We start from the raw sequence: 18,780 nt of genomic DNA on the forward strand, positions 1-18,780 counted from the left end.
CCCTCCCGGCGCGGCGGCGGCTCCCGTTCGGCTGCGGGCGCGGGAGGTTACCTTTCTTCGTTCCACCCGTGAACCGTTTGACTTTGGTTGTTCGCTTTGCTGAAGCGAGTCTCTAGGGATTTCTCGTGTATTCGCAGGTTTTTCCCGTGACTGCCAGCGTGCGCTCCTCCGGTGCGAGCGCTGCGGACGCGGCCTCTCCTTCCTCCCCGCCCAGCCCCGCCGCAGGGCCTGGCAGCCGCCGTGTCTGCGGGGGGCTCCGGGGGAAGCCGAGGGTGACGGCCAGCCACGCTCGGGAACGGGGCAACGCGAACTGCTGGCTCACTGTGACCGGCCGCTGTCGGTGTCGGGAGGACGTGGGCTCTAGCACCGGTGGATGTAAAGCAGTGCTGGAGGGAAAAGCGCTTTCCAGGAAAACCTTCGGGTGCGAGGTCCCTCTGACATGAGGCATTAGTGACACAGTGCATGCTGTGCCACCTGGGTCTCGTATGTGACCTTGTAAGGAAGACTGAAAATGTGTTGCAGGAGCATGTTTATATATTCTTGTAATTGTTTCTTAAGGTATATGGACATACAGTGGCACACTGGAAAAGTAAGTTGAGCCAGATGAAGGCAGCAAGTACTGGGAGCACAGTATGTAAGACCCCGCTCCTTTCGCTACAAACCCTATGGTGGTAAACGGTGGCTGAAACTTGGCAAACAAATTTAACAGTGGCTCATGTACTTAGTGCCTGAAGAAAATGGAAACACACTAAGGAGCTTGTAGAAATTTTTAAGATGTTGTCTTTAGCTTTTTCTTTGCATTTTATGTATATTCTTACCTTATAGAAGGGGAGAATGACCTCAGAATATTTCATTTCAGAAATCCACATTCTCACTGTTTCTCTTTGCGGGGGGGGGGGGTGGAATCTATGATGAAAGCATGAAGGACTCCAAAGTGGTACTCTTTCAGACACCAAGAATGAAAACACTCACTGCTAGTCACTTCCAGCATGACAACAATCTGGCAACCCCATAGAGAGATGTTAAGTAAGAGCTGGATGGGCAGCCTAATTCACATCACTACTAACAATGTAGTTTATTAACTGTTTGTAACTCTGTTCCTACTTTGTAATCAAAAATTGCAAGTTTTGCTTGGACAGTGTAAAAATAAGACTGCCTCAAAACAGGACACATTGGAAAGATGATTGTAGATAGAATGCTGGCAGCAGAGAAATTATGCAGCATTGTCTCAGCCCTTTGACATAGAGTATAAATACCCCATTCTGTATATCTGACATACGAGTCTGCCTTGTGTGTGACATTGTCATACTGCTGCCTGATACTCAATTGCAACAGAGGCCACTTCAGTTCAGACAGTGGGGAAAAACATAACCTGACAAAGTAGACACTGAAATAAACTGCCATAGGAAACTGCAGACTCTAAACCCATATCCATGTGGTATGGCATGGCTAGAATCAAATGTGCCTTAAGTCAGGCTAGCCCAGGTTATGGACCAAGCTCTTTCCAGGTCCATTTCCTGCAATGAGATGTCAATGAGGAGCCAAATGTGTGCTAGAAAATACAATGTTGGAGGTTAGGGATATGACGGAGAATTACAGTAGTAAGGTGATGCATTCTTACAACACTTCCATGGATTTGCAGCTCATAGAATAAAAATAATCTCTGTATTTACCTAATTGAATTATCTTAATGATGCAGAAAACAGAGATGCCAGATCCTTTTCATTCAAGCCATGTCCTGACACACTTGGCAACATGATGTCTGGCAAGTTTCTCCAGCTAACCCTTTGTTCAATTCAGTTACTGTTGCCTCTAAATTGAATTTCCTGGATTCCACAAATTAGGAGCATGAGAGGACATGTGACATACACTACAAATGTGTTTCGCTAAAAGCTTTGCAAAGGTATTACAGGCACAGTTGATAAGTCACGTCTATCTGAAATCAAAGCTTGTTGCTGTACTGGTACCATCAGCCATATGTAACACTAGAATGCACGTGTGTTCACACTGGCTTTCATGGGCTGCCCCAGAATCAGAAGCAATGGAAGCAGCAGATACTTGCACAGAATTCTTTCCAATAAACCATGCAAACAATCAGAAAGTTAAATATGTGAAGTTATGTCATAATCTGCATGTTTTGGATGGGTCATGGTTTTGTTTTATTTGATATCTTGACTAACTGCAAATTTTTCAGTTTATTTTTGCAGTCTTCTGTTTTAAGTTTGTAATGAGGAAGAGTGACAAAGTTGCTATACATAGTATATGTACCAAATCAACAAATACATTTTGTTAAAGGTAGGCCAGATTTCTGTAATTTTCTTGCCCTTTATTGATTCCACTGGAGTACTTGAAATTAGATGGGGCAGATTTTTCCGTCATCTGAAGTGTCGTGGTTTAACCCCAGCCAGCAACCAAGCACCACGCAGCCACTCACTCACTCCCCCCCCATCCAGTGGGATGGGGGAGAAAATCAGGAAAAGAAGTAAAACTCGTGGGTTGAGATAAGAACAGTTTGATAGAACAGAAAAGAAGAAACTAATAATGATAATGATAACACTAATAAAATGACAACAGTAGTAATAAGAGGATTGAAATGTACAAATGATGCGCAGGGCAATTGCTCACCACCCGCCGACCGACACCCAGCCAGTCCCTGAGCAGCGATTCCCTGCCCCCCACTTCCCAGTTCCTAAACTAGATGGGACATCCCATGGTATGGAATACACTGTTGGCCAGTTTGGGTCAGGTGCCCTAGCTGGGCATGAGAAGCTGAAAAATCCTTGACTATAGTCTAAACACTACTGAGCAACAACTGAAAACATCAGTGTTACCAACATTCTTCACATACTGAACTCAAAACATAGCACTGTACCAGCTACTAGGAAGACAGTTAACTCTATCCCAGCTGAAACCGGGACATGAAGAATTTAAGATAAATAATAAGTCCTTTGCTAAAAAAGTATACTGTCACCCAACAACTTCATGGAATGATTGAGCAGGTTTCCTTAGCCTGTGTGATGCAGTGGGGCAGACTAGATAATCAGAAGATCACCTCCAAAAACAATAAACTTACATTCTGGTCCCAGAGACTGAGCCAGAGGTAAGGGATTGCAGTAAGCTTCAGTCTCATAATACATCTACAAATCCTTCCTAAAATATTTTTTTTTTCATTAGGACTGTTCACAACTCACTCTGATGTGCCACCTAGAATTTCAGTGGCTATCATTATCAGTCCAGTTCCTATCTGGAGCCACAGGAGGATGTTTCTTATCTAGGAAAAACCACATTTGGGCCTGTTTCTTCAAGAAAAAAAGAAAATCAGGAAGGAAGCTGTCATGACAAACAACTAAAATTCAATTATATTTTATAGGATGGGACATTTACAATTACTTTGCTTTGTGTAACACTATTGCTAATGTAAGCAGTCACTAAAACATGAAAATTTCAATTGAATATCTGTATTTGAAAAGACACAGAAAAATAAGAGTCAAAAACTGTCACAGAGGTATGGTTGTCAAGTAACAAGGGCAGGTGAAAGGTGACTGGCAGACATGTCTACTCATAAAATAATAATTCAGGTCACCTGGGAGGACTCCTGTATTTTAGATGTTCAGTTAGTTTAATGTAGAAAAATCAGGTGCTTCTCCAACAGGAAGATGACTGAATGCAGCTCCAAAATCCTTGGATTTGAACCTCTCTCCGTACTCCTATGTTTATAAAGCACTCTTGGTTTCTGGGAACATGGAACGGTCATTTTAACATCCTCCTCCTTGTTCCTCATTAATGCAACGTCTCCTGATCCCTCCATCTCTCAAGAGTTTCACTGCAGTGAGGTTCACAGATGGTGCATACACAGAATAGGGGCATGAGAGCACACAGGACAGAAGCTAGTCATGTGGCTTAATCCATAAACAGAAGGCACACAGGTATCATAGGCACAGTATAAGAACCTGAGGAGAAAAGTCTATGGTCTGGATCATTTTCTGAATGTATCAATTCACTTACTGAACTTTAAGTACAGGCCCCATCTATGTGACTTTTCAAAAGCAGAGAATACTAGACATTATTAGAATCAATAAAAAATAGCCAGCCAGATCACCTCTATAACTTCTTTCCAAATTCAGTGCCACCTTGAATGGGAAAAAGATGTCAAATGGGAGTTTCCAGTGCATTTGGGGCTGGCCTCGTGGAGGTTCTGGCCATTCTGTCATGTCAGTGAAGGTAACGACAGTTGTCAAAGGTACCCTGCTTGTGCTTAGTAGCTGTAACAAGAAGGAAAGCATGAAGAGTTTAGCAAGCTTAATACAAAAGATACATCCCTCCTCAATCTGCTAATGGAGGCCTACTGTAGATGACTGGCAAGCAAGATGTCTTTAGGATGGTAGGAGTTCAGTGTTCCAGATATGTTTTTTAGTGGAGTAACTCCTCTTCCCTAACATTGATACTTAGCAGGTAAATTGAGGGCACAGGTCTCAGGAAAGATCAGTAGCTACTGTGCATCATATGTTACAGATCTCCAGAATGGAAGCAGTGACTCAAGCTCTGCCCAAGTAAGCCTTCTATTCAGAGGAAAGACGTATCAGCTAGTTGGTAATAAGAACAGAAGCAAAGCTAGCTTTATTTTTTCTAAGATTAGTTATTTTATGTAAGATAAGACCACCTGGCCCTTTGAACAGGTGATTGCTGCCAGAAATAGACAGGACTGCCAAAAGATTTGATTCTTTCAATAAAATATCAATAAAATAAAGCAGGGACCCAATACAACACTGAATTTATTTCTCACATTTTAGGATATTGTTTCAGAAAGGAGACAGATTGGTAGGCCAGTTGGTAAAGATGGAACAGGGGACTGAACTTCTAAGGCCTCAGTTCCTTTCTGTTTCAACAGAATGCTGTAAGACAACTAATACACTCACTCCTGGAGCTATGTGGAGTTTCATGGCTAGCTTGGGCTGATTTAAGACCATGCTGCTTCCAAAAGAGCAACCTCACTCCCTGCCCTGGCTGCCCAGATCTTCATGCTAACCTCAAGAGAGGGAATCTACTGGCAGCATACCTTCTGTGTTTGCACTGGTTAAACTCATCTGTGAAATCACCACCTCATTCACTTCCCAATTTGGAAGATTGCCTTTAGAGCAAAGTTGTGCAGAAAGCATTCAAAAAAGCTCCAAGACAGAATTCATGACTCTTAAGAGAAAAATACTGAGACTCTTGTTGGGGAATTTTTGTGGTATTTCTAGAGGCAAATTAAAAACACTTTTGTGCTTAAATATAAAAGAAAAATGTAATAAACAATGCATTGGCCAGAGTCCTACCACAACACATGGTTCTACATGGAGTCTGTAAAGATGCTTCATGAGGAGATTCCTTAGGTACGCCTGCACCAGCACCAATCTGAAGACCGTCAGCATGGGGCACCTCAGCCCAACTGCAGGTCCATCCCCCAGCCCAGCTTTGCTGTCCAAAAGTGGCCCCTGAGCATTCCCATTCCAGGATGGCTACAAGACAATGCTGAGGCTGTTTCTTATCACCAAGGGAAACTTCACTCCCTTGCAAGGAGTATGTCTCTGGCATTCCTGCTTCCAGGCAGTTTAACACCTTCTTGCAGCTAGGCCTTGTTGCCCTCTGTGCCAGATCATTCCTCAGTCACAAATTACCACTGCTGAGCAGTTACAGTTAGAATTTCCCCTTCACTCCTGATGGATATAAGTTCTCCTATCAATGAGTAAACACATAACAGGCACAATTGTCTTAGTCAACAGGAAGCCTCAAAATGATTTTGGCTTTGTGTCTGGACCTTCAAAATCTGCCTTAAAGTCAGAGAGATCAGTGGGGAAAAAAACCCATACACAACCCCTCCTCAACAGCTGGCAGAAGGCAGCCACAAGCAACTTCCAGCATGCTCCCGTATAGCTCTACATCATTTAAAACTGTCTTGTATTTTTGGGAAGTCCAAATACAACTGTGACCAGATATTGTGGATGGGTGTAGAAAATGGGATGTCTTTCCTGGGTTCTGTGTTTTCTGGTCAGTCACTAAGGCAACTGTCCAGTGACACAGTGTGGTCTAAAGGAAAAGGTTTTCTCTAAAGAATGCATAGTTCTTGGATAGAGAACCTGTAGGCTAAAACTGGGAAGCGACATAATGTAAAAGAAAAGCAATATACAACACACATTGGTGATCTCACCGATATGCTTACAAATGGCTGCAATTCTTAACTGCTGGGTATGGTACCGACTGGTACCTTTGCTAAAATGTCTTTACTAACAACCCTAACTTGTGGATTGCCACTGATTAAGTCACTATTAATTTTAATGGTGTGTTTTCTTCTTGCTGCCAGAAACTTGCTTTCTTATAACTTGTTTTGCAATATACCTTACAGCTCTAAAGTAACTAGCATCAGTTGCTCAAGCAGATGAAATCTGAATCTCATAGTTCTTGACTGGCTAATCCTTACGGAGGGATATGCACCCTGCACTTTTACTAGGAATGCAAGTCTTCCTCCTCAGACAGGAGTTTTGTTAATGGAGCCATGTAACAGCTCAGATTTAGAAGATACTTTCATGGGGCCAGGGTGTCAGTTTGCCTCAGGACAACATGTGTTTTACAAGGTGAACAATTTCCTATCACATGCTTTTCACATATGTTGCAAGAAGGGAAGACGACGAGGTACCATGAGACACATCCAAACAAGTGATGTAAAATCTCATTTAGACTGAGGCTGAAGTTCAAAGAGTAGTAACAGATCAGACAGACACTTGCCATGTCATACTTCACTGCCATGAGAACGCCATGGGCAGGTGTCAGCTGCTCCCCCTAAAGCCCTTGCAGAGAAGTATAAGCCTTGAAATACATGTGCTGCTCAAAGGACTCTGTGGTGCCAAGAATCCAGCCTCACACCAAAATGGGATCCACTGACATATGCTTGAAAAAGACTACTCATTCTCCTTTGCAGAGCTGTTAGCTCCACCTTCCTGCTGACATCACAGAATCACAGAATGGTTTGGGTTGGAAAGGACCTTTAAAGGTTGTCTAGTCCAACACCCCTACAATGAGCAGGGACATCTTCAACTAGATCAGGTTGCTCAGAGCCCCGTCCAACCTGACCCTGAATGTTTCCATCACGTAATCTTCTCTTAGAAACCTGCCTTCTGGCTTACAACCTTTCTCCCTAATTTTTCAAATCTGCTGCCATCAGCATTAGCCTCTTCCTCAGCTACTTGCTGGTGATTTCAGAACCCCTAGAAGAACAGACATATCTTCTCGCACAGACTATCAGCATGCTATGGAGTCTATGAAATATAAATCAACTCAGAATCCATATCAAGACTTTAAGAGACAACTAGATAAACATGTAGTTATTGAATGTTTGTAACTACAACTTTATACCAAGCATAATTAAAAGTTTAAAGTTTGAGTCCTTAAGTGGCAGAAGGTGGTTTGGGTTTGGAAAGAAGGTACCTTTTCCAGTTGTACAACTGATTGAGGACAGTACTGATAAGATCATAAAACCACCTTCCTCTGCAAAGCTGTAAATACAAACTCTTGCCATTGCAGCCAGACCACCACTAATGTTCAGTAAATCTCAACTCAGTAATATCAAGACCATTTGATTCCTTGGTTCTTATATAACCTGTGAATCCCACTTAATTACCTCTGTGTGTGAGGGAGGAGTTATAAATTCCATACCTTCAGGGGGTGACACTGATAAAAGTACCGTGCACCCAGTATTTGAGCTTGTGGGTTGGACAGGAGGCCCACCTTCGTCCACAATATCTGTATCTCCAGGGTCACAGGAACCATGCAACAGGAAGTGCAATTCACAGCCTGAAAATAAAATATACCCCAAACATCTTAATATAGTATTTTAAAGGTGAAAAAGGACCGTGATGGTCAAAGTCTAGTATTTTGGATAGCATAGGTCACAGAACCTGAATCAGTCACTTCAGCACTAACCCCATAACTTCTGGTCAGGTCAGCTGTCCATTTTAGAGGTACATCCATCTCACTGTCATCTCATTTCCAAACAGAATTTGTCTCAGCTCTACCACTTGGATTTTGCATTCTATTAGGCCATCTCCTGACAGATTAATAGTTATTAAAATAGAATTTCCCTCCTCCGTAAGTACTTGGATCGCAAACTTTTACCCTTATTAGATAATATATAAATATCCCTAGAAACTGGAAAATCAGAAAGGATGATAATTATAAAAACAGTTAATAGGAAGTAACCAGGTAGTATTATTTCTAGAAGGCCGTCAGCAAACTAAGTAATGCAACACCAGATTCAGTATAAAACTCTTTTTGCCATTTAAATAGCAGAAACAAGATCCAAGAGATTAAATCTGTCAGGGTTGGGGTTTTTTTGTTTAGTAAGTATCCTAATAATATGAACCATAATAAGAATGACTGCTTACAGGCATGAAGACTCTTGAGAGTCAGTGGGTCACCACACAAAGAAAATAAGCCCGGATAAACAAGCTGGTTCTTTTTTTCCCATGCCCACGCTTCCCCAGGGCAATACAAAGATAGGAAAGGAAAAATATTCACAGCTGATGCTTTTGCGTTCATATTACCTGCACACTGCACTTCTGAATCAGAATGGTTGTCCACTCTTCTGCCTGGGTTGAATGAGCACTACCAGTTATAGCAAGGTCCTCTGCTCTGTTCATCCCCTGAAAAGCCTTGTATAACTTCTGCTGGATGTAACTACAGTTACTTTCTTCCAGTATTGGGGATAGGCTGGAAATGAGAAAAATAACAGCTTTGACAAAATGATTTCCAGGACAGAAAAAAAATGCTATCAACATCCTTCCTTTGTAATGAGTATTTCTTCCACTCTTGTAATGAGTGAACAGAATCATGACAGAAGTATTGGTATTAAATGGATGCAGTTTCCATCCTCTCTGCAATGAGAAGGGAGAAGAAGAACATGGCAGGGTAATGCATGATAAGGAAAACTGACAGCTCTTTAGCCATCTTACCACATCAGTGATCATATACCTGCCCTGTCGCCAACAAAAGAATGACCCAAATCATCAAAACAATCACTTTTTAAGGTTCCATTATAATTCACTCCTCAAATACAAACTCTACGCTTGCCCAAGACATGCTGCCAGACTACAGCCTCAAAATGTCCCAGAAGACCTTCACAATGTTCAGATTGTTCTAGAGGTACGCCATCTCTCTGACATTCAAGTCCTCTTAGGAATATATGAAAGATCTGCAGAGACCCATTGAGTGACCTCAGGGAAGGACCTAGGCTCCACAGCAGTGCATGAGAGACTACGGAAAAATGTGCTAAGCGAGTTCACACCTTCTAAATGCAACAGGAAGGATGACTGCAGAGTGTCTTATTACCTGAGCTTGCAGTCTGTCCTCATATTTCTTCCAAATTGTACTGTGTGTCTGATGAACTGTGAGCAACTTCCATCACCTTCGCTCCGTAAAATGCTCATCTGTCAGACTGCATGTCAAGAAGCCAAACAAAAGCATAAACAGACAATATAGGACACCCAACTTGTATTTAACAGTCCTCTCACCCCACATTCCTCCTTATCCCTATCACAGGACTAGAATTCAGTCGTGACCAAAAGGCCTGCTGATGGCTGCAACATAATACTGACGTATGCCCTCACAGGTAAAGGTAGAATCTCAAAAGTCCAGACAGTAGAATACCAGAAGTCAATAAACTCAGTGATAAATAAAACTTGATAGCAGAAAAAGGATACATGCTGCTTGGCACCACTGTTTGCAATCAACAGTGGTGCTCCAGTGATATAGCCAGGGTTTCCACTTCTAGGCAACATATGAGAAAGAGTCCTGGTCTACAAAGAGGCAAAGGGAAGAAGGAAAGGAAGAGGAAAACATTAGCACCAACAAGATCCATTCACCTCAGAAGATCAAATTCACGTTCTCAAAAATGTAAATGTAACCCATTTTTTGAATGACTGAATATTATGCACTACTAAAACCTCCACTATTTGTTTCCACATCGTCTTTCTAACCCGGCAAGTTCATCTGCAGTCCAGGAGGTAAAAAACTAAATGTCAGCACCCTGAAATGTGTATACTACCAGGACAGTTCTTGAGACAATAAATTCCTGTTGCTCAGCATTTGTCTCTAAGGAAGTGAACATACCAGTCTAGGCAATTCTAAAGATGATCTGCAGAACAAACCCTGCCTTGACCCCAACTCTGAGTGGCAGATTCCACTTCTAAATTGTTTTATGGGGAGAGCCTCTGGGGGTAACTTCAGCAAGGTTGCGCTGCACTTAGCAACCCCTGAGGTCACCACTTATCCCACTTTACATTGCCTCTATGGAACAGGGTTTATATGAATTTCAACATACATCAATATTTCCCAGATTTCCAAGCCCCCCAAAGTAACTTTTTTCCCCACTGCATGGGCAAAGTTAAAATAAGTACCTGGAATAAATTTAGCAACTTTGTTCACAAACACCGAACACCTCAGATATAGCACCAGCTCCAACCCTTTCCTTCAGAAGGCCATGCTGATGACACTGATGTCATCCTCTGCCTTTCTCCCCCCACCAAAAAAAAAACCCAAACGAAATCAAAACAACAGTAAAAAATAGTCAGATAAAAATAATCAGACCTTTCAAACTCGTGATGTGCAAGACTGCATGCTTGCACTGAGCCTGAGTTTGTCTACTAACATGGTTTATTTGAGACCAGAGCAGTGTCCTCTCCTTCTTCTACCAGCTGTATCCCAGGGTTCTGGTACTACCATACTACAGTGTCATTGCTCTAATCTTTTCACATCTCATCTGTACAAAACTGGGTCACAAACTACAGACTACAAACTTGGTAGGAGCCCAGGGAAGATGGAGGCACTGACCCAGAAGTGCAAAGTGAAGTGCTGCTGCAGAGAGGATCCCGAGTTCTCAGAGATGTTGCTCACTTTGAAGCGGACAGAAACACTCTGAATCCCATGTGTGCCACTGAATTCTATCTCATAGATCACCTGAAAGTCCAATTCAGAGAAGAATCAAAGGCAGAGTGAGGTAATAGGGCAATGACTTTAAGCTAGTGTTGAGCTGCCCAAAGGAGAGAAGATTCAGATACCTCTGAAACAACATTGTTACATGTGTTGTCTTTCATGTGGGGAGCTCCAGGTGGTGCGACTGCAGTGACCTTTACCTGGAGACAGTAAGCATATTAACAATTAGCAATTGTTTAAAAGGAGTATGCCTTTCTTACTCTTTTCCACTGCTTTTCCATCCAAGTCAGATTTACCTTCCTGCTGTAGCTGTGATCTGTGGACACATCACCCTGCTCCAGAGGCCCCATTTTTTTTTTCTAAGAAAACAAGTCTCTCCCTGGCTCCAGGCCTATCTATGCCCATTCATTTAAAAGTACACCTTTCCTTATAGCCCTGGGGTTTTTTTTCTATAATGTCACACTTTTGTCCAAAAAAAATCTTGTTTCAGACACAGAACATTCCCATTCTCCCAAGTTCCCAACCCACAGGCATTACTATGAATGCCTAAGATTCCAGATATGTTTTATTTCAGAAGCAGAAATTATTTTCACTGGCAATAGAGACTGACCTTCATGGACTGCACAATGTTGTCATTAATTGGGACCTGGGGAAAACAAACAAATCAACATACAACACCAAAAAACCAACTTTCTGGGTTTGCAAGTGCCTAAAGTCATGAAACCATCACTAAAGAGAGCCTACATATTATATTGACAAAAATTACTTTGTTTATTCCAGATGTGTAAAACTTGCCTTCAATTCGTGATCTAGCAATCACACACATAATCCACAGAAAGCATTTTTAGAACATTGGAAGACAAATTTTGTTCTTGGCCCTGCTCATGACCTGCAGAATGCAGATACTTTAAAATATCAGCATCTTTGATCCATTCCTGTAGCTCCCACTTCCGGAATCAAGTAATTAATTCAGCTTCCATTTAAGGAAAAATTAAATTTTGACCACAGTGACAAAGAAAGACCTGAAAACATGAGTTAAATTTGATCAATAGAAGACACTCTACTACAGTTATGTAAGATTTAGATTTCCAACATAAGGGTAAATTGAGTCATTAGCCTTAACAAGGTGCTAATATTTGCACTGCTGTTTTGTCTTGGAACGCCAGAGAAACTCTATAAGGCGAGAGGAGATATTTTCATGTTAACATTCAGTAAGACCAGCATGATGAACCCAGAACAATAAATCAGTTATTTTGAAATTATGGTCAGGATAAATAATGGAGAAATTGATATGGAATTCAATCTATGAATGTAAACAAAGCTAATATTGATAACTGGCCTTCAGTATGATTTTAGAGATAACATATTGTGTAAAACAAATCCTCATTCTTTACTAAGAACATGCATTGCTTGGTTGATCAAGTTGATGGAACAGATAGAAATACTTTGATAAACAGCCTGTTTAAAATGCGAGACAGTTCTGGTTAAACCATTAAAACTATGAAGTACCTGTTAAACGCATTAAGAATTTGCTAATAACTGAAGTTTATTGGAAAGTGGTTTGAATTGAGGGATTATCACCAATCATGACATTTTTAACAGGATTTCCAGCAAGAAGGCCTTCACAATCCGGAGATCAGGGATGACATACCAGATGACCTTTAGTTTTCCAGTTAGCTGCAGTTGCAATGAAAGGCAATGGAAAGTCAAGCAAATAAGTTGTTGAGCAAAAGGAAGAAATATGACATGCACCTTTAGCACAGTGAAGTCACGGTAGTAGGAGGCAGCATCTAGGGCAGGGTCAGTAATGCAGCTCTTGCTCAAGTTGGCAAAAATCCGAGTACAGCTTGTACTTTTACTGTCCAGGAAGCCTGAGTTAAGACATGACAACAGATAAAAGAGAAGCAAACCACCCTAAGAAGTTCTTCCCCCTTTACTAACCAGCAGGATTTCCATCAACACAAAGTCCACTGGCTCCCATTTTTACTGGCTGTCTAAGCGTGCTCAGTACAGATGATGAATCAAAGTAGATTAGGATTGGGTCACCAGCCTGAAAAGACAATTTGGAGAAATCACAAAGTGACTGTGGAATACTAAGGCCAAGCACAAGGTGATGACATTGTTACAAATATTTTGATAAAAGTTGAATTTTATATAAGCTGGGTTTGATTAAAAGGGTAAAGATTGTAGAACATAGGAGTTTGAAGCTCACAATATAGTCATGGAAACTTAGGAACATACAAAATGTGCTGTATACAATCATAAAAGAATAAGTATTGTCTAAAATTAGTTAACCATAGAAACTTTGACCGATTTGTTAGTTTGTAGTGTTTTGTCCTAAGAAACTAAGAGAGATCGTTATGGACCTTAGTTCTGTTGCTTAGAAACCCCACTTTGATCAAGATTCCAGTTAGTGGAATTAAGTAAGATTAACCAATGAATGTTTTAGTATAAGAATATTGATAAGGTGGTGTGACTGAGGGCCAATCACTAGAAATGTTAAATTTAAGAATTAACATTGAATGTACTTTTTATGTAATCTAATACATGATGGCGAAAATCGTACTGTGCAGAATCACATAAGAGAGGTCAACTATCGGACAAAGTGAGGAAGACTATGGAAGACCACCAGAGGGCTTCTGAAGACCACCAGAGACTTCACCGCACCCGCGTAAAGGGACATTTACATATGCTAATGATTTATCGGACAGTTGATGATTATGTATGACATTTCCCAGAAATTTAGTGAATATGTATAACAGGTGTGTATTTAACCTGCATGATTAAACCAGACAGGTGCACACACTAGGTGGAGTGATCCCCTGTGTGCCCAGCACTGTAATAAAGGAGTGCCTGCTTCTTAACTTCTCATTGCTGTTAAGGGGTTTTATTCCGGATTTCGGCAACAACATCATCAGGGAACAGAGGCAAATTTATACCTCTCCTTAGTGTACACCCAGTTTTGTCTAAAGGATTGTCCAAACTTTTAAATATAAGAAAACTAATCAGAAACCTTTTACACAAAAAGGAATGAAAAGAACTGAGAGATAATATGGATTATGGGTAGAAAAATAAGAATCTTTCAATCTGTTTTCATTAGATCTCATTAAAGACAGCTTTAATAAAAGTGTATCTTTCAACTCACCCGGTAAAAGGCAGAGAATGATGGCTGGACTTCTGACGGTGCTAAGAAAGAGTGTTTGCCATACTTCTCTAAGAACTTACAAAAATCAGATTCTTTGATATCCTGTGGCTGTTGGAAATAGTTCAGCTTTGCTAAAGGTTGAAAAAAGAAAAAAAAATCTGCCAATAACAAATTACTAGAAAAGACAGATCTAAGAAAAAGTAAATATCGTGCCAATATTTTTAAAAGGAACACCTTCAGTAATTATAAGTTAGATAGCGCTTTATATTAATTAATCCATAGTAACACTGCTAGCAGGCTAATATGAGCTATGAACAGGATATCATTAGTACTAGTTTGTACTGTTTCATGGGAAAAAGGTGTTAATACACAAATGTGATTTTCCAAAAAGCATGAAAACTGCGTAAGACAACTCTCTTAACATGTGCTCTAATTTCTGTAAGATGCTCAAATTAGATACACATGACATTTTAATGACAAAACACTACCAATACGCGAGTTCACTAAAAGCAACCTTAAATGGATTCAAAATACTTAAGGTTGGTAAAACTCAAAATAAGTATGACTAGAGAATAGGCATCCTAAAAAAACCCCAGGCTTTCTATTGGTATCCCACAGTGATGCCCTCCTGACCCAGTGGTATTCAGTAGGGTTACAATGTTATAAGGTATTAAATTATTACTGCTAAAACAGTATGTCATAAAATGGCAAATTATTAAGGACATACTATGTAAAATCATCCTAATGGACTTGTTCCACCAATAAACTTTTTAATACATCCAAATAAAACATCTTACAAGGTTCAAGGACTACAGATCATACCAACAACAGGAGTGAGTGGCAGTATCCTCGATTACAGTAATACAGAATTTAGGTAGTCTAGTAGGTTTGGGGGGAGAGAAAAAAAAAACCAAGCAAAACCAAACGAACTTAAGCTTTCAGTGTAATTCTGCTGTTCGAGGGCAGAGCAGATCCTCAGATGTACAGAGGAGCAAGCAGAAATAAAAGCTTTTTTGTATCTGAACACAGCATTAGTCAAGCAGTCAACTAAATCTTTTAAGGAGATAAAGGCCAAAGGATTATTAAGCTCCTACAAGGTTCACAAAATTAGGTGCACAGAGCAGCTTTCTTATTATTCACTTGAGGGTATAATCACCAGACTGAAAAAAGAAAACATTGGTAGTTGTGCTACTCGCAAACATTTCTTTTCTTTGGAATGTAGTTCTTTATGTACTCTTCTATTATCAAAGCTGAATACTTGCTATTGCAGATTAACAATATTACATAATGTAAAATGTACTTAAAAACTGGAAGAAAAGGCCTTCTGCAGCAAAACTTAAGATATCCAAACTGCTTAAGTTTTCAGAGAAAAGACATATAATTTGTTCATAGTGTAGTTTGTTCAAGAAAGCACACTAGCTACTAAAGGCTATTTAATCTTGTAGAAAAATGCAAAAAAGAATTTCAGACAATTTAATTTGTCTGAAACCAGACAAACTTTAAAACAAAACAAAACAGGAGTCAGGCTCGTGGATAACGATTCTTGTAACTTTAAAATGCACTCATACTAGTTCCTCCACTGATTTAGAAGCGGAAATAGCAGCAATATTCTCCTAACAACAACTTTTTCTTTAGCCTTTGCAGGTATCTTGAGGAGCAACTATGTGAAACAAGAATGCTTTTAAAAGTACTTTAAGTATTTTGAAAATACACAGTATTTCCAATTGTCTGTGAGAACTGATCTCTTCCTTTTAATGAATTGTCAGTTGGATCAGCAAGACTGACTGACTCAGTCAGCTATGTGATCATTAGACAAAAGGAACTGTTAGGGATGTGGTCACCTAATGTAGTCACGCTGCTCCATTTAGTATCAATACAGTCCAAAATCAGTTTTAGACATATGTGAAACTCCACCCTTAGCACAAGACAGTACTGGGAAAAAAGGAAGAAAGGGCCACAGAAGGCACAAAAGAAAGAGAAGATTGGGTGTGATGAGCTGTCGAGAAGATTGGGTGTGATGAGCTGTCGAGGTTACAGGCGTACCAGAGTTTTGAACAGCTATCAGATGGAGAACAACAGTATAAAAAAGTAGAAAAATAAATCAGTTGAAGGATGACAATCGTCAGACAAATAGGCAAGAAAGATGACTGGTTGAAGCAAAGGATGCTTTACACTTCAGGAAACACAGCTGAAATAGAGTACTGCAGTCAAGAAAGAATGAGGGCAGTCACGGAAAGAGCCATTAGTGACAAGCAGAGGAAGAAAAAACCCTGCATCTTTTAGAATTATCATAAATAATTATTAGTAAAACTTGAACACTACCCTGGTAGCTGCTAGCAATAGTTTCAACGGGGTGAAGTCAACTTGCGCATCACAATCTCTTTGTTACTGGCCACAGTAATTCATTAGGTTCAAAGCCTGTTCCCACTTGCCCCTTTCCAGGAGGCCCTCTGGAGCAGGCTTGATTATATTTCTAGCAGTGGTAGCTCATGTCACCATTCATCCTGGAAAGGCTTCTTTCACAATCAGTTGATGAGAACACACACATTTCTATATTTCCTTGGGGAAGGCCAAAGGGGAGAAGGCTGTTTCTACCATAAAACTTTATCATCCTTCAGGTGATCCCAGATAAAGTCTTCCCTAGATGTTCTTCCAACAACAAGCACAGAAAAGGCAAGGGCCATGTGAGCAGTGAATCCTGTTGTTCCCAGGTGTGCTACACCCAATGTACACGTGCCATCAAATGTCTAGGGCTTGTTCAGTAGGCCTAATCATGTTGACAGATATGAGATCCAAATATTAAATGGCCAGAAAAATCTGAGCCATCAATCTGGACAGAGACGATCCTTCCTTTGCATGAGATTACAAATTCAGAATCCTTCTAAACCTATTCTTATAATAAATACTATGGGTAGTGTGGGAAAAGGATAAAATTTAGCTAGTTCCAAGTTACAGGCTGGAATACCCAGGAGCCTGATGGCACTTTCAGCTGTGGTTAAACCCTCATCAAAATTCATGTTTATTCTGAGACCTACTGCAAATTGGAACGGGTGAAGTTCTAGCATTACCACCTATCATACTATGTACTATGAGGCTCTCATTGTTTCTTTGCTCTTCCCTGTATGCAAAACATTCAGGCAACATCTGTGAAGAGCTGAATGCAGGACTAGATAATAGGAAGCTAAGCCTGTTTTGACTAGTTGTTGGACCAGATAACCTCCTGAGCCTGAAGCAGATGGGACTGTGGGACAAAACTCCCAGGCAAAAGACTCAAATGAGAAAACGGTAAGTGTTCACATGTGAGACCCTAGTGAATTGCAATGAATGCCAGGGAGTTGGACATCAAATCAGTCAAATGAAGTAAAATGTGAAAAGCAGAAAGAGAAAAAAAGTGTTAATGGCATAGTCTATGATTACCAGAGAAAAATCATTGCCAGCAGAGAAGTATGAAAATATGAAATAAAGAAATAAAGAATCCAAAATATGGTAAGAAATCACTTTCTGAAAGGGATAATAGTGGTATATTTCAAACATCAACCCTTATTTGCTGCTCTAAGTGTAGTAAACTAAGGCAGGCATCTGAGATACAGAAGCAATTGCTGAAGGCTGATTTGTGTTTAGCCAGAGACCCTACCCTTAAACTGAGCGCGATGATCTTTTTTTTTGTTTGTCTTTGGTGATTGGACCCTGATTCACTATGGTCTCTCTGGAACTACAAGAGCCCAAATACTCGGTAACAATTATAACACGTAAGTTTAAAAAAAGATTCTATAAGAAGAGGCAACCTAAGAATTAAATGTGTAGAAAGAAAGGTTACTTACCGTCATCCAGCTGCACACAGAAGAGCAGATCATGTCCACCAGAGACAGCAACGGTATCAGTAGGATAAGGGGTGTTACTTCTGAACATGAGTGATTTTTCCACACACACTTGATTCACAGACCTGCAAAGACAAGTCCCCCAACCCCCAGCAAACCGTTAAAGAGGCTATTCTTGCATAATTTCATATTCTACATTACTAAATACCAGCAACAGAACACAGCTTTACTTTTCATCAGCTTACACGAATTGTTGTACAATTTGCATCGATAATCAATTACAGAAAGCCTCTCTGGTCATTGTAATAACTCTGCGGATACTCTCTATTTTTATATTTAGCAATCGCTCTGAAATTCCCTGGAACAAGAAGTGGTAAAGAAATTCAGTGTCTGTGCGTTACAGCTCCTCGCAACTGCAGTCTGGAAAACCAGGGTTCACCCACATGTCATACTCTCCAAATAGCTGAAGCCGCCTTCCTCACGGACAGCATCTCGCTGTCTGTAACTGCTTTACTGTCTCCCAATTGTATATTAAAGTCCTTTTTCCCCAAGATAAGACTTCCTGGCTCCTGCCGCCGGCAGCCTCATCACAGGGGAACCAGGCCCGGCTTTACCTAGGCCACGAAAGCGCTGGCCACGGGGAGCCTTTCCAAGCCCTCAGCTCAGAAGTAAGCCGTCCCCCGTGTCCGAGAGGCCTGGCAAACACGGCAGCCAAACTAGCGGGGCTGAACTGCCGTTCCCGCCGGCTGCCCGGTCCCCCCGGGCGGCGCCGGCAGCGGAAGAAGGCCGTCCCCAGCCCACCTGCTGCCGCCCGAGAGGCGGGACGAGCCGGCGGCCCCGGGGTCGCGCAGGCCG

At 41.0% G+C, this 18,780-nt stretch overlaps 1 protein-coding gene across 2 annotated transcripts; it reads right to left on the reverse strand.

Annotated features, from left to right (window-relative positions):
- Window positions 1–3,490: 3,490 nt before the first annotated feature.
- On the reverse strand, window positions 3,491–18,762 carry TCTN3 (tectonic family member 3). Of its 2 annotated transcripts, none has more exons than XM_010581936.1 (13): window positions 18,727–18,762; window positions 17,929–18,050; window positions 14,108–14,238; window positions 12,904–13,012; window positions 12,715–12,833; window positions 11,573–11,608; window positions 11,088–11,162; window positions 10,861–10,986; window positions 9,732–9,827; window positions 9,361–9,458; window positions 8,577–8,742; window positions 7,690–7,827; window positions 3,491–4,262 (listed from the first exon to the last, which is right to left on the reverse strand). In XM_010581936.1, the coding sequence occupies exons 2-13, from the start codon at window positions 18,014–18,016 to the stop codon at window positions 4,041–4,043; spliced, it is 1,404 nt and encodes a 467-aa protein (XP_010580238.1). In that variant the 5' UTR covers window positions 18,017–18,050; window positions 18,727–18,762; the 3' UTR covers window positions 3,491–4,040. The 2 variants fall into 2 exon arrangements, with proteins under 2 accessions (XP_010580238.1, XP_010580237.1); XM_010581935.1 differs by lacking the exon at window positions 18,727–18,762 and adding an exon at window positions 18,540–18,699.
- Window positions 18,763–18,780: the final 18 nt, after the last annotated feature.

Source organism: Haliaeetus leucocephalus, unplaced genomic scaffold, assembly GCF_000737465.1.
Source record: "Haliaeetus leucocephalus isolate CR32 unplaced genomic scaffold, Haliaeetus_leucocephalus-4.0 Scaffold830, whole genome shotgun sequence".
NCBI classification, from domain to species: domain Eukaryota; kingdom Metazoa; phylum Chordata; class Aves; order Accipitriformes; family Accipitridae; genus Haliaeetus; species Haliaeetus leucocephalus.